Source organism: Arvicola amphibius, chromosome 5 (assembly GCF_903992535.2).
Source record: "Arvicola amphibius chromosome 5, mArvAmp1.2, whole genome shotgun sequence".
NCBI classification, from domain to species: domain Eukaryota; kingdom Metazoa; phylum Chordata; class Mammalia; order Rodentia; family Cricetidae; genus Arvicola; species Arvicola amphibius.
The window spans coordinates 141831897-141858787 of NC_052051.1; the positions used below are offsets into that span (position 1 = coordinate 141831897).

The following is a 26891-nucleotide window of genomic DNA, read 5'->3' on the forward strand; positions in this document are numbered from 1 at the left end:
GGACCCTCTAAGCCACATCTTTGGGCGTCTCCATCTTTCCTGGGAGGCTCTGGTGACGCGGCTGAGCTCCCGGTTCAAATCTGCAGCGGGACGTCTCTACTCGCCCGGTGCACCGATCACGTGTTTACGGGCAGACACCTGCAGGTTGACCCCGGAAGGGTTTTCACTTTTTCATCCTCCAGCATCCCTAGCTTGCCTGGCTGCTGCAGCGAGGTTTGAGCACAGGCTCCGCCCGCACAGGGCGTGTCCCTCGGGGCGTGGCGCGCCCGGACGACGCGGGCCGACGTACCGTACGCGCCTCCGCGGCGGGCCGGGGGCTGCTGGCCCCACCGCCGCCCTCTCGGAGGCGGGCCGGGCAGAAGGCGGGCCGGGCAGACGGCGGCGGCCATGTTTGTGGCGCGCAGCATCGCGGCGGACCACAAGGACCTCATCCACGATGTGTCTTTCGACTTCCACGGGCGCCGGATGGCCACCTGCTCCAGCGACCAGAGCGTCAAGGTGCGCGCGGGGCGCTCGGCTGCTCGGGGCAGGGGACGGAGAGGACGGAGGGAGGGAAGGAGGGAGGCGGCGAGGACGGGAGCAGACCCGACCGAGACGCACGCGACCCGCGGCCACGGACGCCGCCGCCCCGGAAGCGGCGAGAGCCCTCCCCGCCGGCGGATTGTGGGGTCACGGCGGCCCGCGCTCGCGGTGCTCTCCCTCTGTCGCGCCTGCGCGGGAGGACTCACGGCCTCGGGGCGCTCAGCGCATGCGCGCGCCGAGTTTCCGGCGTGGATCTTAGTGGGCCGCGGCCGTGGTCGCTCATGGTGGGGGGTGTCCTTTTCCTTTGGCCGTGTGTGTGTCTCAGTTCAGTGGGCCTCCTCGCTTGTGCTGGCTGGGACACTTCCCTGATTGGATTCCCATGAAGGGGAAATACACAGCGCAGTTGTGTTCTTGGTTTTTGGAGACTGTCTCAATCCTCCAGTCTCAGTTTCAGCCACGCTGGGTTTACAAGCATGAACTCCGATTAGCCAGAAACCTGACATTTTTACTCTTGTTCATGTTCCCGTGGTCTCCGAAGATCATTATAGCGAGTTGAATATGATACGATGTATTATTATTGTTTGGAGACAGGATCTCAGTTCTGTAGCCCCGGTGATGTACCTGCCTCTGCCGGGAGAGTTGTGATTAGAGACGCGCGCCGCCAGGCACGGCTCCACTTCTCCAAACCCTCAATTTTAAAGATTAATTTGTGTGAGTGTTCTGCCTGCATGTAGGTATGTGCACCGCCAAGTGTCTGATGCCTTGGAGTTAAGGTTGTGATCCATCTTGCTGGGAGACCCGAACCCGGGTCCCTTTAAGGGCTGACCCAAATATTGTCCTATGAGTACGGCTGGTTACAGGTAACGGACATCAGTTAAGCCCTTAGGAATGGTGTTTAGACTAAGATAATGTAGCAATATTGGGAGAGAAGGTAGTTTTGCATGCAAAGCTTACATGTAAAGACAGTCAGCGAAGGGGCTGCTTCAGCTATCAAGCCACCAAACTGCTTTGCCGCTTTCAAAGCTTGGTCGCTGAACTACTAATCTGTGCTGCCTCTGCTGTCCTCACCCCTCTACTGTTTCTGATGATGATTTTTTGTTACCACTTTTGCCCATGCTACCGAAAGTAGGCAAGAAATGACCATCTGAAGCCGGGCGGTGGTGGTGGCGCACGCCTTTAATCCCAGCACTCGGGAGGCAGAGGCAGGCGGATCTTTGTGAGTTCAAGACCAGCCTGGTCTACAAAGACCTAGTTTCAGGACAGGCTCCAAAGCTACAGAGAAACGCTGTCTCGAAGAAAAAAAAATGACCATCTGGAAAGTCTTTTTATTATAGGCTTAATGTTGTCACACAAGGAGAGATGGGACAGGAGAGTGACCTCCCGCTGACTTACTGAGCCTCAGCAGCCTGCTTACACAGCCAGAGAATGGGGTCTTTGAACCACAACCCTGATCCTTTAGCATCTGTTATAGCAGGTGGACTTGGCTCCTGCTTGGTGGAAATGGTTGACGGGTCATCGAGAGTTCCTAAGGCTCATGGTAAAAAGTGCAGACAGCCGTGCTGGAGCTGTGCCTTCATGGGGCGGTTAGTCGCAGGCTTAGTCGCAGTTGTGGAATGGTTTCAGAGGTTTGGTGCTTGCCTTAAGGGTGGTCAGGTTGTCTGACAGTCCTGTTTCAGGTAGAAGGGAGAGCCCAACAGTGGCTAATTAGGAAGACTGACCCATCCCCTAATACCTCTGCCTTTTTTTTTTTTTTTTTTTTATTGCTTGCTTGTTTTGTGATGTTTTTTGGTTTGTTTTTTGAGACGGAGCCTGTCCTGGAGCTAGCTTGGTAGACCAGGCTGGCTTCAAACTCACAGGCCTGTCTCTGCCTCCTGATATTAAGTTCATTAAATTAATCCTCTTCTGGGATTAAAGACTTGCATCACCAACCACCCGTCCTTTTTTTTTTTTTGTTGTTTTTGTTTTTTGTTTTGTTGCAAGATCATGCTCTGTATCCCAGGCATTTTTGATACAAAGTCTTGCTATGTGTGTAGCCCAGTCAGTCTTTCTCCTTCAGTCTTCCAAGTGTTGGAATTACAGACCATGTCTGACTACAAAAAGAACTAAAATAACTTACTAATATTAACACTGATGTAAAAAAAATAGATTTAGCACATGTCAAGTGCCCCATGTCTTTGGATGGCATTTTTCCCCCCCTAGGAAAAATGAAAAACAGAATAACAAATTAATATGCATCATTATTTTTTTCTTTTTCTTATTAAATTTAATTTGTTACCTCGAAGTGAAAACCCACTGTGCTCCTCCTTTCCCTCCAAGCTGGTCTGGAACTCATAATGTGGACTACGCTGGCCTGGAACTTAGAGATCTACTTGCCTCTGCCTCCCAAGAGTTGGTTTAAAGGTGTGTGCCACCATGACTGGTCCCACTGTGCTTTCTCAGGCATTTACAGAAATGTGGGGTGGCCATCTATCTGCAGAATAGTCTCATTATTCTTAATCGACACTGTGTCCAATAACTCTGATCCCTATCTGCCTAGGGCTCCTGGTTGCACCTTCCTAGCTGAGCTGGAACAGCACAACTATCTTTGTATTTGGCTCTTACTATAAAGAAATTTTGTTCACAGTCCACTCAGTGCCACAGTTTGTACATTTATTTTGTCTTCGTGTTGGTGAGTTCACAGCTGAAAATGGTTTTCAGGGGCAGTGCTGAAATTCTTTCCAGTGTTGTCTTGTGCCTTAGCGGTGTGTTTGATACGCGCCCTTCAGGCATGATTACCATGCTGACGAATTGACAGTTCATGTCAAATAAGGTGTCTTTAAACAGAGATCACACTAAATGAGCCCCCAGATTCAGGAACCTAAACTGCTGTGAACAGTGTTTCAGTAATCAACATTACTTCCTAAAGCATAATTGGGGGTATGGCTCAGCTCTGTCTTCACATCACACTCGGCAGGCACAAGACCCTGGGCTCAGCCTTCAGTATCAGTACATCATCAGCCGATGATACCACCAAACAAACAAAAAAACCAGCTGAGGAGGGGACTTTGTTGATTCTACCTATTAGCGCTCCTGGATGCCTTAGTGCTTGGCCCAGTGTTGCTGCACATGATTTCCAGTGAACATTGGCTTAGGGAGTGAATGCTTCCTTCTGCTGCTTCTTGTGTGGATGTTTTCTTATACTCATGATGTTGTGCTTATACTCATTTGCCTTTTTTTTTTTTATATAGGTCTGGGATAAAAGTGAAAGTGGAGATTGGCATTGCACTGCTAGTTGGAAGGTTAGTTTTTAATTTTACATGGTTTGAGAAAATTGAAATGTTTGCTATTTTAGTATTAATGACTTGGTGTTCAGCTTCGAGAAAATGATAAAATTGATATGGTGTTCTTTCCTGGAAAGATAGCTTCTGGTTTATTAAATTATGACTTTATTATTAAAGCAATAGGAAATTTGAGAATAAAAAAATTTGTAGGTGTGCCCAGGTATGGGATCCCAATGCTTTGGCGGGGGGAGGGGGCTGAGGCAGGAGATTGCCATGAGTTAGAGGCCAGCCTGGATTACAGAGTGAGACCCTGTCTCAAAACTAAAGACTGGAAAAATGGTATTTTTTTGTATCATTCTCTAACCACTGCTAGGATTTCAGCATATTTCATGTTTTTTTCCCTCCTCTCCTCATTAGCCCCAACTTTATGCTCTTTCTCTGTTAAATAAAAACAAACACAAACCAAGAAACAAAAACAACCCCCTCACAAAAAAATACTTACAAAACCACAAAAATAAAACACAAAACAAGCAAAAGAAATCAAACGAAAGAAAAGTGAAATAGAACCCCACAAAGTTTGCACTGAGGTCTTTTTGTGCCAACTACTCCTAGGTGTGGGCCTGCCCTGAGGTGCTTGATAGACTCAGTGAGACTCCATTGGAGAGAACTGAGGTTTTTCCTTTGCTGACAGGTACCAACTGCAGGTAGCTTGGTTAGGGTGGTACTCTGTGTCCAGTTCTCCCGTTCAGCCCTGGGGCCCTCTGGATTGAACCTGTGCAGGCCCTGTTGTGTGCGGCCATAGTGTCCCTGAGTTTGAACATCAGCCCTTTTGTTCTGGAAGACACTGTTTCCATTGCCTCTGGCTCTTAAAGTCTTCTCACCTTCTCTTCTGCATAGATCCCTGAGCCTTGAGGGGAGGCTTTCATGAAAACATCCTGTTTAGGACTGAGTGTTTCAAATCACTCTTTACATTGTCCAGTTGTGGTCCTTTTGATGTGTTAATTCCCATCTCCGGAAGCAGCTTTTCTGATGTGAGTTGAGCTTCTATAGGTGTAGCAGTACGTCATTAGGAGCCATTTTATCACTATGTTCGTTTATCAAAAAATAGTAGGTGGTGTACCTAGTTGCAGGTTCTTGGCCATTTTGGCAGAGTCAAGTATGAGTTCTGTTTCATGGAGTGGGCCTTAAATTCAATCAGAAAGTGGTTGATCTCTTCCACAATATCTTAGCCACTACTGCTTCAATATATCTTGTAAGAGGGGTCACTTGTAGGTCACAGGGTTTGTAGCTGGGTGACTCCCAGCTGTGACTTTTAGGCACTAATTATCAGTTTTAGGTTTAAATCATTGTCTCAACCTCTAGTTCTGTAAGCTGGTCTCAAGAGGTCTTTCAGGCCATTTTTGCTTGAGGATAAGTCTGTTCCTCCTTAGTCTGGTCCTCGTAGACCATTTACTTCTGCTAATAGGGTGCAGCCCTATCTTTACTTTTGATTGCTTGCCCTTTAATGTGGGGAGATCTGTTCTCTACTGGTGGGCTCTTCCCTAACCCAAGGTGACTGCAGGTTTAGTGAGAACAGGGATATCTCTCCATGGCTTCAGCCTTGAAAAGGGTGAGATGGGATGGACAGCCACTCCTAAGTGATGGGCATGCCTGTGTAGAGCTGTACACACGAGGTGAGATGGGATGGACAGCCACTCCTAAGTGATGGGCATGCCTGTGTAGACCTGTACACATGAGGCACAGTGCTGCTTTTTCATCCTGTGTAGTTGCCCTGTGGACCTGTGAGGAGCCCATGGTAGCCAAAGCAGTTTCTGAGTGTTTGTTATGAAACCATATGTTGTATGTAGCAGCCCTGTTTTCTCCTGGCCTCACATGACTACTGCCATCACAAAGCTGAGTTGCCCTGGTGACCTCCAGAATACCCTGGCCCCATAGTCGCGAGGAAGTGAGTGGAGAGCACAGTGATGGTTAACTCTCTGCTAGCGCTCTGTCGTAAAAGGCGATGGGGGAGAGTCCACGGAGCCTCCTTTCTGCCCCAGCTGCATGAGGTCTTGGGTATGACAGTACATGCAAGGTGGAAGGGTGCCTGAAGGTGGGCACCCGGGCTGACGTGGGACTTGGTGATGCAGCTTAATGACTTACATTGTCCTTTGTATCTGGTTAGTTCCCTTAACAAAGGTTCACCCATGTTGTGTTTTAGGAGTTTTTTGTTTGTTTGTTTGTTTCCTTTTTTGTTTTTTCGAGACAGGGTTTCTCTCTAGCTTTAGAGCCTGTCTTGGAACTAGCTCTTGTAGACCAGTATTTTATGTTTTTGCTTTGAGACAGGTTCTCACTGTGTAGTCCTGGCTGTTCTAGAACTCAGCCTAGACTAAGTTGGCCTCAAACTCCCCGAAGTGCTGGCATTAAAGACGTGTGCCAGCACACAAGCACAGTTTGTTTTTCTATAGTGCTGAGCAGCCTCAATGTGTAGATGAGCCACATTTGTTTCACCACCCACCTGGTGATGGGCATCAGAGTGACTGGTAGTTTTTCAGTGTTAGGAATGACTTTCCTTTCTGTCATTGTGGCAGATACAGGTTTAGCAACATGCCGTGTGCAAAGGAAACCCCTGTCTTCTCAGCGCTGTCCTATAACTTCAAAGCCTTTTAGAAACAACCAGTAACTATTCTGTGTTGTTCATTGGATGGAGATTGAAAATTTTGTTTTTGCTTGTTTGTTTGAGATAGCCTGGAACTTGGTATGTATCTGTCTTCCAACTGCTAGGATTACAAGCACCTGCTACCACACCAGGCTATTTAATTTTTAATCTTCTTTTTTGAGACAAGTATCTTTGTAGTCCTGGCTGGCCTAGAACTTGCTGTGTAGATCAGGCTGGCCTTGCTCACACATGCATTACCATGCCTGGTTACTAAAATTTTTAAAAATTGTGGTGACATCTTTGTGCAGACCTCATTCTTTAGTTATAATGGGAATTTAACATTTGATTAAGCGAAAATAACTTAGTGTGTCTTTTAGTTAATAGCTTTTTAAAGTAAGGATTGAAGGGAAGCGCAGAAGAGGAGACAAACAAGATGACAAGTGGGCAGTCTACCCTTTGTGACATTGTTACCATGTTGAAGTTACTGACTGGGTTCAGAAAGAATCTTTTTTTTTTTTTTTTAAACATGGAACACTTCACAAATTTGCCAGTCATCCTTGCATGGGGCCTTGCTAATCTTCTCTGTATTCTAATTTTTTACTATATGTTGCTGAAGTGAGCACTAGAAAGAATTCTTAACATTATTATTACCACTACTACTACTATTATTACTGTTACTTTGATTATTTTTTTTTCTTTGTGAGACAGGATTTTTACATAGCCCTGGCTGCTCTGGAACTCAGTTAGTAGAACAGGTTTGACTTGAACTCACAGAGCTTCTGCCTGCCTCTCGAATGCTGGGATTAAAGGGAACAGTACCTCTCGTTTAAGAATTCTCACATTATTGAAAATAGAGAATATGTTAGAAATGTAGAGTGTGGCTGGGGATGGAGCTCAGTTAGTAGAGAGCTTGTTTTAGCATGAACAGAGCCCTGATTTGATTGTCAGCCTGCATAAACCAGGTGTGGATGCTGTGTGTGCCTGAAATCTCAGTGATCACCTGTAGTCCCAGCACTGGGGTGTGAAGGTAGGAAGAACTGAAGTTCTGGATCACTCTTAGATACATAAGGAGTTTCCTTTTCTTGGGACAGGGTTGCTCTGTGTAACAGTCCTGGCTGTCCTGGAACCTGCTCTGTAGACCAGGATCAAAGGTGTGCACCACCACTGCCTCTTACATAAGGAGTTCTAAGCCACTCTGGACTACATGAAACTGTGTGTGTGTGTGTGTGTGTGTGTGTGTGTGTGTGTGTGTGTGTAAAATTTATTTATTGAGACAGGGTTCTGGAACTTCTTTTATAGACCAAACTGGTCTCGAACTCACTGAGATCACCTGCCTCTGCCTCCCGAGTGCTGGGATTAAAGGCGTGTGCCACCGCCGCCCGGCTCTAGCAAATTTTTTTTTTAAATATTTATTTATTATGTATACAATATTCTGTATGTGTGTATGCTTGCAGGCCAGAAGAGGGCACCAGACCCCATTACAGATGGTTGTAAGCCACCATGTGATTGCTGGGAATTGAACTCAGAACCTTTGGTAGAGCAGGCAATGCTCTTAACCTCTGAGCCATCTCTCCAGCCCTCTAGCAAATTTTTTTGATGGTGAAATATATCAATCCATTTTCTTTCTTGACTGCATGAGAAGGTGTACAGTAGTAATTTGACATTTCTTATATATAAAGGAAATGAGATGATTCTGAGCTTTAAATTCGATGTATTCCTTGATTTATAATGGGGTTATTTACCAGTAAACATACATTGAGTTGAAGATTCTTCAAGAGAAAATATCTAGTTTGTCCACCTTGCCCTGCATCCTGCGTCAGTACAGCACACTGGGGATTCTTGGTTGGTCCTGTCTGACTGGGTGTTGTGGTTCACTGCTGTTGCTTTGTCCAGGTATAGATCAAACTCATGTTAAAGATTTTTCTTCATAAAATTACCCTCAGAGGGCAGGAGAGGGCATTAGATCCCCTGGAATTGTTACAGATGGTTGTGAGCCACCATGTAGGTGCTGGGAATTGAACCCAGGTCTTCTACAAGAGCAGCCAGTGCTCTTACCTACTGAGCCATCTCTCCAGCTCCCTGTGCTAGCTCTTGAAGTGAATAGAAGTACACTATATTTTTGCATTGTACAAATTTCATACTTACTAGAGAAGCTTTATGCCCACTCCCAAATAATTTCATACTTAGTTAGTAGGGAACTAACTGCATGCCCATTCCAAATGACTGTTTTTTTTGTTTGTTTGTTTGTTTGTTTGTTTTTTTTTTTTTTTTTTGTTTTTTCGAGACAGGGTTTCTCTGTAGCTTTGGAGCCTGTCCTGGAACTAGCTCTTGTAGACCAGGCTGGTCTCGAACTCATAGAGATCCGCCTGCCTCTGCCTCCCGAGTGCTGGGATTAAAGGCGTGCGCCACCGCCGCCCGGCCCAAATGACTGTTTAAAGCAGTGCAGCACCTGTTTGAGTTGTCATATTTACCCCTTTTAAAAGCAGCTTTTTCAAGACAGGGTTTCTCTGTGCAACAGCTCTGACTGTCCAGGTATTTGCTTTGTAGACCAGACTGGGATTAAAGGCATGTACCACCACTGCCCAGCAGAACAACTTATTTAGAAAGTTGTGTACCCATCTCCTGCTTAATTCCAGAACATTTTCATCAGCTAACACACAAACCCTGTATTCTTTATTCAGAAGTCATTTCTGGTTTCTCGTTCTTCTAATCCTTGGCAACCATGAATCTACTTCTGTCTCCGGGTTGTAAAACAATCTTTTTTTTTTTTTTAAATTTAAAGATTTATTTATTTATTATGTATACAGTATTCTCAGCATTCTTTCTGCATGTATGCCTGCAGGCCAGAAGAGGGTACCAGATCTCATTACAGATGGTTGTGAGCTACCATGTGGTTGCTGGGAATTGAACTCAGGACCTATTTTGTTGTTGTTGTTGTTGTTGTTGTTTTGAGACAGGGTTTCTCTGTAGCTTTGGAGCCTGGCCTGGAACTAGCTGTGGTAGATCAGGCTGGCCTCGAATTCACACAGATCCACCTGCCTCTGCTCCCAAGTGCTGGGATTAAAGGTGTGCATCACCGCCCAGCAAAAATATTTTGACTTTGTTGACTAGTTAGGCTAAATTGCAAAGTAGGTCTCCTATATAAACACTGGAAGTCAGAAGCATCCAGCTGATTGTCATTATTAGTACACGTTTGAGTAGCTTCATTATAGGGGCTAATGAGGCAGCTCAGTTGGTAAAGTGCTGGCTGTAAAATTATGAGGACCCAAGTTTGAAACCCACTTAAATTGTTATGTGTGACACCATGTGCTTGTAATCCCAGTGCTGGTCAGTGAGCTTTAAGTCCAGTGAGAGAGATGGAGAACACACATGTAATTGCATACACACATGCATGTGCACACACATTCAAAATTAGAAAATAATTTTAAAAGAATACCAGCTCCAGAAGTCCACAGTCCTCAATATCTTCCAAAAGTTGTAAGTTTTAGAAATTAACTCTTATCCGGTTGGTGGTGGCGCACACCTTTACTCCCAGCACTCAGGAGGCAGAGGCAGGCGGATCTCTGAGTTCGATGTCAGCCTGGTCTACAGAAGAAGAAATTAACTCTTTATTTTGATGTTAAGCTGGTGTCTTTCTCATCTTACTGAAGTAAACAGCTCACTTTCTATTTTCTCAAGTCTGCATGTTTGAAGTGAGTAAACTAAGTTCTGTGTTTAAATCCCTCAGACACACAGTGGATCTGTGTGGCGTGTGACATGGGCTCATCCTGAATTTGGACAAGTTTTGGCTTCCTGTTCTTTTGACCGAACAGCCGCTGTTTGGGAAGAAATAGTAGGAGAATCAAACGATAAACTTCGAGGACAGAGTCACTGGGTGAGACATTTTGTGTTATACAGGAAAGCAGAGCTGTGAACAATCAGACCGTTAGTAACACCCTGACCCCTGACACACTGTTAACACTGCCCTCTGTCTGCTTGCCTCTTCCCTTCCTTCCTTCCTTCCTTCCTTCCTTCCTTCCTTCCTTCCTTCCTTCCTTCCTTCCATTCATGTTTTCTCCTCTTTGTTTCACGTTTGCTTGGCTTGCTCTGGTCTTGGTCCATCATTATTTCTAGTGATTAACTCAGTATTTTCTTTGCCCCCAATTCTATATATCTATCTATTTTGTATGATTTGGAATGGTAGCTAGTGCATGATTTTAGACTGAATTTAACCCAGGGCCTCCTAATGTCACTGAGCTACACTCCGCGTTTTCCCTATCTGTATCTACTGTAAGTTCTTCCTCAGCCTTTAGTGAATGATTGGTTTTGGACAGGAATAGTACCTGTGTGCTGCTCACATTACTCAACTGTAAAAGTAGAGCATCAAACTAGATTATGAGACTTTCCCTGAAGTTTATCATGTGAAGTATTTTATTTCCCTTTCAATTTGTTTTTCTTAATAATCATACAATATAGAATTGAAAACTATAAAAGTATTTGTACAGTGAGATATTCCTTTTCTCTTGCCTTCTGGTTCTGCCATAAGGTAGTTTAGTCTGCAGGTGTTTTTCTGTCTTTTATGTACTCCATTTCTTTACTGACTGATAGAAGTCGCAGGCCTTAATGTTTACTGTTAGAGGGTTCTAATTCATTTGATTTACTCCTTGTAGCATGCTTTGTATGACAGCTCTTTGTAAAATTTCTAATGTTCTCTGGTTTGTGGATCAGTCTGTCTATTGAGTGTCTTATTTAGGGTTTCTATAGCCATGATGAGACACCATGATTACATCAATGCTTATAAAGTAAAGCATTTAATTGAGGGGTTCTCTAACAGTTTCAGAGGTTCAGTCCATTATCATCATGGCAGGAGCATAGCAGCATGCAGGCAGAGGTGGTGTTGGAGGAATAGCTGAGCATCCTACATCTTGCAGGCATCGGGAAGTTGACTGACTGTCACACTGAGGGAAGCTCGAGCAAAAAGACCCCAAAGCCTGCCCACACAGTGACCCAAGGCTCCAGCACGGCCATACCTCCTAATGGTGCCACTCCCTTTATGGGCCATTTTCTTTGAAAACACCACAGTGTGATTACTAACATAATAGGCTGACTCTTCTGTCTTTAAGGCATCAGTTAATTACAGCTCACTAATTTGTTAGTGGTTGTTATATAAGCAAATTGCTTCATTGGAAATAGAGAGCAAGTGAGGCTTCAAGTAACTCTTGCAAGTATAAACACTTTGTAAATGGCAGAGGTGTCTTTGTGATTCTGAAACATTTCTTATTCAGATCCATCACGTTTTCTTTTTGTGTATGATCCAAATCATATATGTTTCTTTTTTCAGGTGAAGAGGACAACTCTAGTGGATAGTAGAACATCTGTTACTGATGTGAAATTTGCTCCCAAACATATGGGTCTGATGTTAGCAACCTGTTCAGCAGACGGTATAGTAAGAATATATGAGGCTCCAGATGTTATGAATCTCAGCCAGTGGTCTCTACAGCATGAGATCTCATGTAAGCTGAGCTGTAGTTGCATTTCTTGGAACCCTTCCAGGTAAGCTTACATAGCAAACCTTTGATAAGTCTACTAAAACAAGTGAGTGATTTTTCAAACTAAGAATTTGTTAGTTTAATTTCTTATATGTACTTTGTAACTAGATAATATTATCTGGAAGTAAGTTTCCCCTTTGCTATCTTGGTATATGTCTTGTCTCTATTATCACAGATAAATTTATCCATTATCAATAGTTTGATGAAAACATGTAGAACATTTTCTATGTATACGAAAATGCAGTCGGGCAGTGGTAGTGCACACCTTTTATCTTAGCGCTCGGGAGGCAGAAGCAGGCAGATCACTGTGAGTTTGAGACCAGCCTGGTCTACAAAGCAAGTTCCAGGACAACCAGAGCTAAAAAGTGATATCTTGTCCTGAAAAACCGATAGATAGATAGATAGATAGATAGATAGATAGATAGATAGATAAAAATTAAGATATTTTCAAGAGACAGATATATGCAAAAATAATGAGATACATACCAACACTAGGAGACATGGTACACCCCTATGTGTATAAATCCATATATTTTCCATTAAGTTCCTTTTCTTACAGAAAAATACTTTGTGTGCCTTTCTTTACATATTGGTACATAATTTATAGGATTTCTTTTAAAAACAGTTCATTCATTCATTTCAGGGATTTGTTGCTGCGTTGCCTTTGCTAGTCTAGAATTTGCTGTATAACCAGCCAACACTGGTATTGAACTTGCTATCCTGCCTCACCCTCCTGAGTGCTGGGATAATAATAATATGGTCACCACACCTGTTTATAAACATCATTTCTGTTTAGATGCTCCACTATGGGTGTGATTGTGTGACTATGCCATAGTTGCTTTTAAACGATGTTTTAAAGAAACTTAGGTGTGTGGGTGTTTGCCTGCATGCGTGTCTGTGTCACCTGCATGTCTGGTGCTCTTGGAGGCAAGAGGAGGGTGTTAGATCCCTGGAACTGGAGTTAGAGACCGTTGTGAGTCACCATGTGGGTGCTTGGAACTGAACCTGGGTTTTCTGGAAAAGCAACAGGTGATCTTAACTGCTGAGCCATCTTTCCAGCCTCCCCGTTTGCTTTTTACTTATTTTTTAATTACTTGTTAAGAAAAAAAACGCAAATATATTTAGAAGAGTAGAAAATAAAACTGAAAGTTATCTTTCTAAAAGTAAATACTGTCACTAGTTTAATATCTAGATTTTAATTCTGGTGGCCATGTGTAGATGATTTATATTGTTGGTTCTTGCTCTCAGATCTAAATGTTTATATTTACTGATAGAAGTAAATTCATTCATAAATGACTAGTAGGTATTTGTGGTAATCTTTATAGTTATGTTGGCAATTGCAGTTTTAAATTTATCTGTTCTTACGGATTTATTAAGTGTTATTAACTATATTTATCATCTAGTTCTTAGACTATATGATTCCATTTAAAATTTTGACATTTTATGTGTATTATTGTTTTGCCTGCTTGTATGTTTGTGCAGCACAATCATGCAGTGCCTGTGGAAGCCAGAAAAAGGCATTAGCTTCTCTGGAACTGGAGTTATAGATCATTGTGAACCACCATATATGTGGGTGATCATCTAGTGTTCTTAACCCTTAGCCATCTATCCAGCCACAGAGATTCCTCTCTTAAGAAAGAAAATTAGCCAGGCAGGGGTAGCACATGCACTCCTGAGGCAGAGGCAGGCAGATCTCTGTGATTTTGAAGCCAGCGTGGTCTATAGAGCAAGTTCCAGGACAGCCAGGGCTACACAGAGAAATTCTGTCTTGAAAACGGAGAGAGAATGAGTAGAGAGAATATGAGCTATGAGCTTATTTTGCTTCTGTTTCATGTTGAGCTTTATCTTTTCTTTTTTCTTTTTTTTCTTCTTTTTTTTTTAGTTTTTGGTTTTTTGAGACAGGGTTTCTCTGTAGCTTTGGTGGCTGTCCTGGAACTAGTTCTTGTAGACCAGGCTGGCCTGAACTCACAGAGATCTGCCTGCCTCTGCCTCCCTAGTGTTGGGATTAAAGGCGTGTGCCACCACTGTCCGGCTGCCTTATCTTTTCTATTCATTTCTGTTACATGAGTATTTATAACATTTTTGGATTTTGTAAATATTTAGCATGTGTATAGGTATTTTTTTATGAGAAATAGTTGACTCTAAAATTTAGCTAGCAGCCAGGTTATGTGAATATTTGTTAATAGATACACTCATGAAGTTGTTACTTACGTAGAATAATCTTTCCTTACCATTTTGTTATTACTATAGCTCTTTGTAGTGTACTTGAGTTTTTCTGATTAGATTAGTGGATCTAATTATGTGAAGCTTTGGTAACAGAGCTTTAGTAAGCTTTAATAATAAAGAATTACGTTTTTCCTGTTGCTGATGTTTGTAGGAAGAAAGGTATGGCAGGTATCGTTCTGTTAGTTGTTTGGATGACCTCTTTTGAAAGAAGGCTCCTTCTATTTAGGCCATAGAAAGTGTGGTGAGGAGCAGTCCTGAAGGACGGAGGTCCTCTGGGTGTCCTGTGGTGAATATCCAGATGTGGTAGTAAGGACTGGCTAACTTGTAGGTTTTAAATTATGTTAATTCAGCATCTTACGAGTGTCCCCCTTCATTCCTAGCTCTCGTGCTCACTCCCCCATGATCGCCGTGGGAAGTGATGACAACAGTCCAAATGCCATGGCCAAGGTTCAGATTTTTGAATACAATGAAAACACCAGGTCAGAATTTTTTTAGGTTTTAAGTTATTATTACTTTATTTATTGCCTGCATTGTACATGTTCATTGTATATTCACTGGTTTCCTGTGACATATCAAGTTCTGTGCTGTGCTTTCGTTTATGGTTTTTTTGCTTTGTTTTTATTTTTGTAAAAAAGATTTATTTTCCGAGTCCTTTGCCTGCGTTTATGTCTGTTTACCATGTGCATGCTTGGTCATTGGCTTCTTGAGCTGCTGTTTTGGTTTGGTGGGAACCACCATGTGGTGCTGGAAATAAAACTAGGTCCTAGGTCCTCTGCAGGAGCAACAGTGGTCTAAGCTCTTGAGCCATCTCCCCAGCCCCATTGCTTGCGCTCTCTCTCTCTCTCTCTCTCTCTCTCTCTCTCTCTCTCTTTCTCTTTTCTTTTTAAATATTTACTATGTATACAGTGTTCTTCCTGTATGTATGCCTGCAGACCAGAATAGGGCTCCAGATCTTGTTACAGATATTTGTGAACTACCATGTGGTTGCTAGAAATTGAACTCAGTACCTCTGAGCCATCTCTCCAGCCCTTTTGGGTTTTACATTTTGTTACCCTGGTTGGTCTTGAACAAGTTCAGTTGATCTTCCCATGTCAGCCTGCCGAGTGGTACTTAGGGCGTATGCTCTTTTGCCAATAAGTAGTGTGGAAGAGAAGGCAAGTAGTATCTCAGCATGTAGCATCCTGTCCAAAATGGAAACCAATACTAAGGAGTGGGAGACACCTTCTGAACTAAAAGAATGAGGATGTTGAGGAGTTTTCTACCTGGGGAATCCTGGTCTAAGGATTAGGTTAGGATTGTTCACTTAGAGGAGGACATAGAGGGTGAGCACAAGTTAGCAAGTTAGCTAGCCTTCTATGTGCAGAAGACAGTATTTGATAAGACCTGGGAACAGGACACAGTCACAGCTGAGGTTGGAACATCACAGGTAAATGGGGTGTGATGGGATAAGCAAGACTCTAGAGCCTGTGCCATTGCTGTAGTGTCTCCTACTGGTCACATGAGTGCAAATACGGGGTCAGATGGTAGTTTAACTTCCATAGATAGAAGCATTGTGGAAGGAGCATCATTGGATTCGGATTCGGCATGAAGATGCTGTTAACAGTCGTTCAGTTGGGAGTTTATTAGTGCTTGGCATGAAATTAGGACAATGAGAAAGGGGGAAGATAGCAAGATGATACAGGTATGTGCATTTATATAGGTGATTAAGAAGTATTTTGAGTTTTTCATAAGCATCAGTTAGTAGTATTAAGTGCTGCTGAGCGGTGGTGGTGTATGCCTTGGCCAGGAACTCAGTCTTTATTGTGTTCTTTTTCTCCCTGTTTTTTTCAAGTCAGGTTTCTCTGTGTAGTTTTGGAGCCTGTCCTAGAACTCAACTCTGTAGATCAGGCTGGCCTTGAACTCAGAGATTGATTGGCCTTTCTCTGCCTCCTGAGTGCTGGGATTAAAGGTGTGTGCCACCACCGCCAAGGTCTTGTGTACTTCTTTTTTTTTTTTTTTTTTTTTTTTTTTTTTTTTTTTTTTTTTTTTTTTTTTTTTTTGGTTTTTTCGAGACAGGGTTTCTCTGCAGCTTTTTTAGAGCCTGTCCTGGAACTAGCTCTTGTAGACCAGGCTGGCCTCGAACTCACAGAGATCCGCCTGCCTCTGCCTCCCGAGTGCTGGGATTAAAGGCGTGCGCCACCACCGCCCGGCTCTTGTGTACTTCTTAAGTGCTGATGTCACAGGTGTCTGCCATCATGCCTACTAATCCCCTCCCTCTCTCCCTCCTTGCTTCTGGTTTGAGACTGTGTGTGTGGTCTTGGTTAGCCTGGGACTCACTATGTAGACCAGGCTGAACTCATAATAGAGTTCTTCCTACCGAGTGTTGGAATTAAAGGCATGAACCACCATGCCGCTTTCTCTTTTCTTAAAAACAAACAAAAATACCTACTAATAAACCCAGACTTTAGTCCAGCCAAGTTTTGACTAAATATCTTAATATACACTTACATTGCAAGATTGGGCCTTATATTGGTTCTTGGGCTAACCCAACAGAAATTTCTTCACTTGCAGGCTTGGAGGCCAGAAGTCTGAAATCAAGGTGTTTGGTTGTGCTCCTTTGAAATCCTTGGTGGTGGCTCTGGTTTTGATAGCCAGGGGCACCTGGGCTTGTGGCAGCCTCACTTCATGTTCCTTCACTGTTGTGTCTAAGGGCACCAAATGTCAGAGTCAGTCTTACCCTAGTAATAATAAGAATAGATAAATTATTTTTGAATAAGGTCATATTTATAGGCTCCAGTTTGGACTTAGGAGTTAGTTTATCGCCTGGGGCCACTCTTCAGTGCCCTCCAAAGGCAAGCGTTTATTATGAGCAGTATGAAAAAAAATTGGAGATATATTGAAGTTCTTCAAGTTTCTGAAAAATTTTTAAAAGTTTATTTATTTATTTTGAGACAGGATCTCAATATGTAGCCCAGGCTGACTTGGAACTTACAGAAGATCCTCTTGCCTCTGCCTTCAGAGTGCTGGGCTTAAAGGAATGTGCCACCAATACTGGCTCAAGTTGTTTTTATTTTAAAGACTTATTTTCATTTCTCTCTCTCTCTCTCTCTCTCTCTCTCTCTCTCTCTCTCTCTCTGTGTGTGTGTGTGTGTGTGTGTGTGTGTGTATGGAGTGTATGATGTATGTGCGCAGTTGCCTACAGAGACCGGAAGATAACATTTTCCTCTGAAACAGGAGTTCTAGGCAGTGGTGAGCCACCTGAAATAGGTGTTGAGAATCCAGCTCTGGTTCAAGAAGAGCAGCAAGTGCTCTTGACCACAGAACCATCTCTCCAGTACCATGATTTTTGTCTTATTTCCAAAATTTCTAGTTAATTTTTCTTTGAATCAGGAAATATGCAAAAGCGGAAACTCTTATGACCGTCACAGACCCTGTTCATGATATTGCCTTTGCTCCGAATTTGGGAAGATCTTTCCATATCCTGGCAATAGCAACCAAAGATGTCAGAATTTTCACAGTAAAACCTGTGAGGTGAGTTGAAGAAAAATCAGGAATGTGAAAGTACACGTTCTTTTGATTGTCTTTCTTTGTAGAGGACAGGAGAGGTGCAGGTCTGAGGACTGCATCCTCGGCTGAACTGTCCATGTCACCTTTCGGAGTGAGGGTGTAGTTTGAGTTGTCTCCAGGTCCTTTTCCTGCTCTGTACTTCTTTCAGCTAGTCTGTCCTATAAAGTTGTCGTGTCATTGGATTCTGAACCTCATTTTGGGGAATAATAAGCTCAATTGGTTTTTTCCTTCGGAAAAAAAGCAAGTCACCGAGTATCATCTGTGGGATAAGTCCAGGTTTCGAGAAGCCAAAGAAAGTGACTCTTGTGTAGCCTAAGGGCTCAGTGGTTGGGGACATAGGTGTTTGGTTAGGGAAAAATATGGGAAGCATATTTATTTGTATTTCTTACTTAAATTGTGTGTTTATGTGTGAGAGTGTGTGTATACACATGACATGTTTTTATGAAAACTTCATTAATCTTGTTTTAGGAAAGAACTTACTTCTTCTGGTGGTCCCACAAAATTTGAAATCCATATTGTGGCTCAGTTTGATAATCATAATTCTCAGGTCTGGAGGGTGAGTTGGAACATTACAGGAACAGTACTAGCATCCTCAGGAGATGACGGCTGTGTGAGGTTGTGGAAAGGTAAGGTTTTAGTGGAGGGATAGTTGTTGCTTCTGTTGACTTTCCATTAAAAAACAAAAAAACACATAAAAAACATTGTGTGTGTGTGAATGACAGGGTTTCTGTGTGTATTCTTGGCTGTCCTGGAACTCACTACTGAAACACATAAACACATTTTTTTTTTTTAAATTGTCTTTAATATTGTTTTAAAATAATTGTCACTGAGTGGTGGTGGTGTGCACCTTTAATCCCAGCACTCGGGAGGCAGAGGCAGGCAGATCTGAGTTTGAGGCTACAAGAGCTAGTTCCAGGACAGTCTCCAAAACAACACAAAGAAGTCCTGTCTCGAAAAACAAACAAAAAAGTTGTCTTATTTGTGCTATTTTGAAATACCAGATTACTTAGTTCATAGACTTTAATGGCCAATTGAAATTTTTTTTTTTTTTTTGTTTTTTGTTTTTTTTTTTTCGAGACAGGGTTTCTCTGTAGCTTTGAAGCCTATCCTGGAACTAGCTCTTGTAGACCAGGCTGGTCTCGAACTCACAGAGATCCGCCTGCCTCTGCCTCCCGAGTGCTGGGATTAAAGGCGTGTGCCACCACTGCCCGGCTGAAATGTTTTATTTTTGTGTGGAAGAAAGCCTGTTTTAAAACTAATTAGACTATGCAGCCTCTCTAGTGAAAGCTAACTTGTGTGGCTGCTTTCTGAACCTGGGAGAAGCCGCTGGTGGTCATTGGTAAAAGTGTTGGCCTCGAATGATGACCTGAGTTTGAATCCCCAGAACTCACCTACCAGACACATAGCTCAGGTGTCTCAGTTCCAGTGTAGGGAACTGGGAGGCAGAGAGAGGAGAATCGTAAGCAGCTCCAGGGCTCCTACCCTGTTAAATACAGCACAGTAGAAAAACAGTGTCCCTATCTTAAACAGGTAGAAGGTGAGGACTGACAGCTGAAGTTGACCTCTTCGAGTGCTGTGACACTCTCACACACACACAGACACACACACACACACAGATTTTAAGTCCACTGTCTTTTCTATTTCCTCTCTTTTGACGCCAAAATTCAAGAATACTGGCTTTCTGATTCTTGTAGTGCTACACTGAGGAAACTTGGTCTAAGCCATTGACACTGACTTTGGCATCTGTAGCATCAAGTGGACACACTCTGTTCTAAACATCAGCTTTAGAAGTGCAATTGATTGGCCGGTAAAGTGCAGTCTGGCTAAGTCTTGATGGCTTCCCATGTCTATCCCTGACACACCATTGCTGGTATTACAAGGGCATGCCACTTCGTCTGGTGGGTTCTTTTGATAGACTCAGGTCCACATGGTTGTCAGGCAGGCATTTTATTGAGTGAACTATTCCCACAGCCTGGATAGTAATTCTTGTTACTAGAGAATGGTCTCCGTTGACTCTATTGCCAGGAAGGGAAATCGATGGTAAAAGCTCTAGTGTTTTTAAATTAAAATTAGTAGTTCTTTACTTTTGAGACAGGATCTTGCTCTTTGGCTAGGTTAGCCTGGAACTCATTGTGTAGCCCTGGTTGGCCTCAAACTCAGAGCAATTGTTCTGCTTCAGCTTCCTGAAACACTGATCAATGGTATGAGTTACCATGGCTGGTTTAAATTAGTAATTCTTCAAAAACCTTAAAGACTTGGTTTTGTGTCTCATCTAAAAATTCTTCTGAAGCTTACCTTGAAGTTAACATCACTTACTGAGCTGTGGAGATGGCTCAGGTGGTAAAGTGCTTGCTGTAAAAACACGAGGACCTAAGTTCAGATTTTTAGGCCCTATGTAAAGCTCAGCCTGTTCATTTGCAGTAAAGTCCCTGGAGCTCCCCGACAGTTGGTGTAACCAAATTGGTGGGCTCTGGGTTCAGAGAGAGACCTTACCTCAAAAACTAAGATAAAGAGTGAAAGAGGAAGACCCCAGGAGTCACCATCTGGCTTCGCAGTGCACATATGTGCACACATGCACATGAATGGAATTCAGGCAATTGTTGCATACATACAATTGTTTTTTTTAAAAATGTGACCCATATTTCGTCTTATTTCTTGTGGTTTAGGAGAAGAGTGCAGTGTTGTTTTTAACAAAATCTCAACTGTTCGATTTTACCAATAGACACACTCAGGAGCCAGATGCTAGGGTGAAAGCCTGCTAGCTCAGAATGGCAGAGAAAGCACCCAGCTGACCTTCCTCCTTTCTTTTCTGCCACTGTCCCTGAAGCCTCTGTTTCCCACCTTTTCAAACAAATCTCAGATTCAGTGTCCCTCCCTTCTACTTCCTGTGAGTCTCTATCTGTCCTCTTGATTCCCTCTTACTTGCTGTTTTTTTCTCAATAATCCTAGGTTTACTAGGTTGCTTGTTCTGCCTCTGCCGTATGCTTGCCTTTATTTAATCCCATTTACAATATTCAAGCACAAAGTTCTTGGATTAAAGGTGTGTGCTAGACCTGAGCCATACCACAACTAGAAACGGGTTTTTCTAATAAACAACACTCTCAGGTTCACAGTGTGATATATCCTCTAATAGTACAGGTATTAGTAGATGTTAATTGTATTAATGTATTTGACTTATTTTTTCTTTCAGCTAATTACATGGACAATTGGAAGTGTACTGGTATTTTGAAAGGTAATGGGAGCCCAGTAAATGGGAGTTCTCAACTGGGAAACTCAAATCCTTCACTAAGCTCAAATATTCCAAATCTTCAGAATTCACTAAATGGATCTTCTGCTGGCAGGTAGGCTCTTCAGTGGGAAAACTAGGAACCCCATCCCTTACCCTGGGCACACTTTTTATTTTATGTATATGGCTGTTGTGCCTACTTGTATATCTGTGCACCACAATGTGTGCAGTGTTTTTGGAAGCCAAAAGAGTCAGGTGCCCTAGAACTGAGTTAAGGATGAATGTGAGCGTCCATGTGGGTGCTGGCAATCAAACCTGTTTCCTCTGCAAGAGCAGCCAATGCTTTTAATTGCTGAGCCATCTCTCATGGTAGCCATACTAAAAGGTGATTTTGCAGGTGGAATAAAGTAATTCACCAATAATTGTGACACTTATTCTTGGTATTTCATTCTTGGGTCTGTATTTAATGGCTTCTTTGGTTATAGTACGTACAATAGTCTGTGCGACCATTGAGCTATATCCTGAAGCTCAGTGGTCAGTAAATACGATAATAGCTTTGTTCACGATTCTGCATTTTTTTCTGCAGCAGGGAGAGGAAGAAATGATGTGGTTTGATAGGTTGACTCTTAGATAAAGTCTTTTTTTTTGTGCTTGTTGTGTGTTTTTTGCATCAGGTCACACAACTACAGCTTTATGAGAACAGTGAGTGAAATGATTTGTCTTTTGTGCTTATAATTGAGGAAATGATAAAATCTGAGGTTTTGATGTTTATATTCTGCATACATTTAAAATAAAGTTTGACATAAAGAGTCACTTTCATATTCACATTTCAAATATGTAAATTTGTAATATAAAATTATTTTAATATTCCTTTAGGAATATTAATAGAATATTATATTACTAGAATGTTATATTAATATTGATAGAATAGAGTTTGGGAAACTTCAAAATCTAGCCTTAAAACTGCTCTATGGTTATCCTGTTTTTACCCTAAACAAAAGAAGAAATTATATTTTAATTTTTCCAGTTGTATTGATACTATTGTATTTTTTATAAAGAAATCTTGTTATTTGATTTTGAAGTATTAAGTATTTGCAACTACAGAAGCAGTTTCAAGTTAACCATAGAGAGAGCAGATTATTTTATGAAGGAAAGCATACTAGTATTGTTGATTTTTAAAACCTTGTTTTAGGTTATGGCTTTTGTACTGTTATTTTCTTCTATAAATAGCTTTGGTGGTTTGACCTGTTTTCTGATTGTGCCAATAACCATCTGTTGGATCTGTGATCATTTTCCCTTTTCCATTTGTATTATGTCCTCTAACAGAAAGCACAGCTGAGTACAAGCTAGCTGGAGTAACTTTGCTGTTTGGCTGCTTGTTGCATGCACACAGGAATGGAAATCGAACTCCTTTTCCCCTTCCCCAGCGCCGTTTGATCTCTCCCAAGATGCACCAGCAGCCTGATCACTACTAAACACAGTCCGAAAGGCCTTTAAAATTGCAGTGTATATAATTTTTTGTACTAGTCAGTTTACCGACACTATAAATGGAAAGGCTTTTTGTTGAGACATCATCACCAAAACAATTTTTTGAAATGTTCTTTAGACTAACTTGAGCTTAAAAAAAAACGGAAAAGATTACTACTATCCTCATCAAACTATTGGGAGGAGGGAAAATACAATATTATTCCATTTGGAGAATATAGGGATATGTCTTTTATTTTCTAAAACAATAAGCTAAAATGATGAGTTTTTATAATTTTAATTTGAAAATCGAATAAATATTTTTCATAAAGATTGTTTTGAGTGCTAATTTGTTTACCTTTTGTAGAATTGCTTTATAGGTGATATTATCTACACAACTGGTTTTTCTTGTAATTAAAAATACTAGTAAAGGAGCAGATTATTAAGGTAGCACCGGAGTTCAGATAAAATGGTTTGTAGCTAAACATCACATTAGCATTTGTTACAGTTTTATTTGGTAGTAAAATAGTGGAAGCACTTTTAAATTTTCATCCCGTACTCAGTAAAGAGATGGCTGTTTCTATTATGTGCATGAATGCTTATGGTGTGCTTCTATACAACTTGGTTTCCTTTTAGACAATTTGGAAACAGAAGAAGAGTTGACATTTTGCTGAAAATTTGCATGCAGTTGAAATTCCATGTCTCAGGATTTTTAATGTGTTGTTTCAATGAATTCCTGTCTTCTAATACTCTTGACTTTGACAAAGTTATGCACCTTTTTATTTACTAAATTGCATACATGTTACGGGTAAGTTATAAGACAGCAGAATAACAGACTATAATTCTGTGAGCCTTTTTAGACACCAAAATCTCTAGCGATTCTCAGTTTTTTGCAGGAAACCAAAACTATTCAATGATTATATTTTTCAAAAGCATGTTGCAGTAGCCAGCTTTCCAGTGTGAGAGTGTATTCGGGTTAGTTCTCAGTATCATGTGTGCACTGAACAGTTGTGCCTGCTGCAGAAGCAAATGGCAGCTGTGCTCCAAATGGAAAGCATATTAGATTTGTAAATTACAGAATCAAATGAGAGATTAGATACAGCTTTAAATTTATAAAATTAATGTCTCTGTAACTTATGTACTGATAATTTTTTTTGGCATTTTAACTTTAACAGATTTTTTTCCCCGAAATTTTTATACTTGCTTAAGCAACCTTGATTTAAGTGAGAGTCTTGATTTATACTATTATGTTCCATTGGTTTTGGCATGAATATACAAGCTTTTTTTTTCTTTTTTTTTCTTTCCAGCATGTTTCTCTTCTTTGGTTCTCTTTGTATTTACTGCTTTTCTCTTTTTCTTCTGTTCCCCTCTCCCTCCTTCCCCCTGTTGTTTTTGTTTTGGTGTTTTGTTCCTGTCTTCATTATTTCAGGTATTTCTTTCCCCCTCTGGATTCCCCACGGGCTGGATCAAGATGGTCCAGTTGTGCCCAGCTCCTTCCTCCTCCTGCTCCTCTGGTAGAGCACTCTTGCGATGCCGACACTGCCAACCTCCAGTATCCTCACCCTCGCCGAGGGTACCTCTCTCGGCCTCTTAATCCCTTACCTGAGAATGAAGGGGTTTAAAACACTGTTTTAAAGGCCTTGTTCAGATGCTTGTAAATGCTTTTATTCTGGGCTGCTTTTTTGTTTTTCTTCATTTTCTTTCAGAAGATCCTTCTTATTTAGGGCATGTCTTGCATGTATTACAACTGAAGTGTTTGGAACCAAACCTGTTCTGCACCAGGAAATCCTGGCTTCACTAGTTGGTTACCTCTGATGAGATGAGCTTCAAAAAAAGCAACACTAACTGTGAAAGATTCCCGTATCTGATTCAAAGTGCCTGTCGTGTAAATTCTGTGTGGAGTTATTATTGTAGAGTTGAGTTTAGCCTGTTTAGAGGCGGCTTTATGTGAAAGCTTATCATTGTGGACGTCACTCTGCATTTCACACATTAAGAAACGTTTTTAATTTTGTAGGTTGATGTTACAAATGCTTGTAAAATAAATCATTCCTGTGTATAAAGCAGCAAATCATAAGGATATTTTTGGTTTTGTTTTTTAAATGAAAATGCCTTTCATTACTTGGAATTACTGCTTAAAGCTTTTGTAATTATTCTCCAGGTAGATTATTTAATAAAAATATTTTAAAGGATATGAATCTGTTGTCTTATAGAAACCATATGTACTTGGGTTCTGGTTTTGTTTTGTTTTGTTCTGAAACAAAGTGTGTAGCCTGGCTTTGAACTGGCTCAGTGGCCTAGGATGACCTTGAACTCCTCCTGACAAACCTTCCTCCAGCTCCAAAGTGCTGGGATTACAGCACCACCACAACTGGCTAAAGTAGAATATTCTTTAGTCTACTTTATAGAATAGTTCTATATTTCAGGCTTAATTTCCGTTTACTGTGTCACAAAGCCAAAAACCAAAAATACAAAAATAAATAAATACATATATTAGGGGATAAGCAAGTGTTAACATTAAAAGATATAATGCCAGGCGAGATGGCTCAGTGGGTAAGGCGCCTACCACCAGACTTTACCATCTGAATTCTTTCCCCAGAAACAACATGGTGGCAAGAGAGAAATAGCTCCTGCAGTAGTTCTTCTACTCAACACAAATATATACCATATTGAGAATGAGTTTGCACACAAAAAATTAAAAAATGTCAATAAGTAAAGAGAATGTTAATATCTAAGTTAACATTCAGAACTGACCAATATTGACTTCAGTCTCACTATTCAACATTATTAGTTTCTGTTGTTTTGTTTTTCTTTCTTTCTTTTTTTTTTTTTTTGAGACAGGGTCTCTATACTTCGGCCTGTCTTGGAACTCACTAGATCAGACTGGTCATGAACTCACAGTTCCTGTCTTTGTGTCACAAGTGCTGGGATCAAGGGCATGTGACACCATTGCCTGGCTCAGAGCTATTTTGTAGATGAAGTTAGTTAGAAAGCAAGATATATTTGAATATGGTTAAGTGATTAATACTGTGGAGCTAGTAATCTTATTTTGGCCTAGTTTTCTTACAAATAGTTGAGGCCTTAACCTTGCAAGGCAAAAAGATGTCTTAAAAAAAACCTGGGGCTGGAGAGATTGCTCAGCAGTTAAGGGCACTAACTGCTCTTCCAGATGACTGGGGTTCGATTCCCAGCACTCACATTGGTAGTTCACACCTCTCTGTAACCAGTTCCAGGGCTTCTGACACCCTCACATAGACATACATGCAGTCAAAACACCAACGACATAAAATGCAAAAAGGTTGTGTTTTAAATTAGGTTTATGTGTGGGTACATGGATTTGTGAATTCAAGTGCTCTTGGGAGTCCAGTAGAGGGGTGCCAAGTTCCCTGGAGCTGGAGTTAAGACATTGTGAACTGCTGGACACTGGTGCTGGGAACCTAACTTGGGTCCTCAGCTAGAGTAGTGAATCATCCTTAAATACTGAGTAATCCATCAGAAAATGGAAAGATCTCCCATGCTCTTGGGTAGGTAGAATTAACACAGTAAAAATGGCAGTTTTACCAAAAGCAGTCTATAGATTCAATGCAATGTTCATCAAAATTCCAGCATCATTCTTCACAGACCTTGAAAGAACAATACTGGAAAAACAAAAAACAAACAAAAAAACAACAAAAACCCCAAAACCCAGGAAAGCCAAAACAATCTTGTACAATAAAGTAATTTCTGGAGGCATCACAATCACTGACTTCATCTGAATTCTTAATAGCATAAAAACAGACCCAAAGACCATTGGACCCAAATTGAAGACCTGGATATCAATCCACACCTGTGAATACCTGATTTTTGACAAAGAAGCAAGAAAAATACATAAAATGAAAAAAATTCAACAAATGATGCTGGCATAACTGGATATCAACATGTAGAAGAATGAAAATAGATCCGTATCTATCGCCATGCACAAAACTCAAGTCCAAATGAATCAAAAACCTTAACATAAAGCCAGTTACATTGAACCTCATAGAAGAGAAAGTGGGAAATACACTTGAATGCATTGGCACAGGAGACCACTCCTAAATATAACCCCAGTATCATAGACACTGAGAAACAATAAATGGGACCTTCTGAAACAAAAGCTGGAAAACAAAGGACACAGTCAACAAGACAAAACGGCAGCCTACAGAATGGGAAAAGATTTTCACCAACCCCACATTGGACAGAGGGCTGATCTCCAATAAATACAGAGAATTCAAGAAATTGGTCATCAATAGACCAAATAATCCAATTAAAAAATGGGGTACAGACCTCTCAATAGAGGAATCTATAATGGCTGAAAGACACTTAAGGAATGCTCAACATCCTTAGCCATCAGAGAAATGCAAATCAAAACTCTGAGATTCCATCTTAGACCTGTAAGAATGGCTAAGATCAAAAACACTGATGACAACTTATGCTGGAGAGGTTGTGAGGTAAAGGGAACACTTTTG

At 41.5% G+C, this 26891-nt stretch overlaps 1 protein-coding gene and 1 non-coding gene across 5 annotated transcripts; one reads left to right on the plus strand and one right to left on the minus strand.

Moving 5' to 3' along the window:
- The first annotated feature begins 259 nt into the window (after positions 1-259).
- Seh1l (SEH1 like nucleoporin) lies at positions 260-24599 on the plus strand. Of its 4 annotated transcripts, none has more exons than XM_038329556.2 (9): positions 260-498; positions 3750-3800; positions 10148-10294; positions 11741-11952; positions 14555-14653; positions 17544-17684; positions 18189-18346; positions 20911-21061; positions 23840-24599. In XM_038329556.2, exons 1-9 carry the CDS (start codon positions 388-390, stop codon positions 24030-24032), a joined length of 1263 nt encoding a protein of 420 aa, XP_038185484.1. In that variant the 5' UTR covers positions 260-387; the 3' UTR covers positions 24033-24599. The 4 variants fall into 4 exon arrangements, with proteins under 4 accessions (XP_038185484.1, XP_038185485.1, XP_038185486.1 ...); XM_038329557.1 differs by having other exon boundaries at positions 23047-23977; XM_038329559.1 differs by lacking the exon at positions 23840-24599 and adding an exon at positions 22273-22744 and having other exon boundaries at positions 262-498.
- On the minus strand, positions 6941-7043 carry LOC119815915. Its single transcript, XR_005285593.1, has one exon. It is a non-coding gene; the product is annotated as a U6 spliceosomal RNA (small nuclear RNA).
- Positions 24600-26891: the final 2292 nt, after the last annotated feature.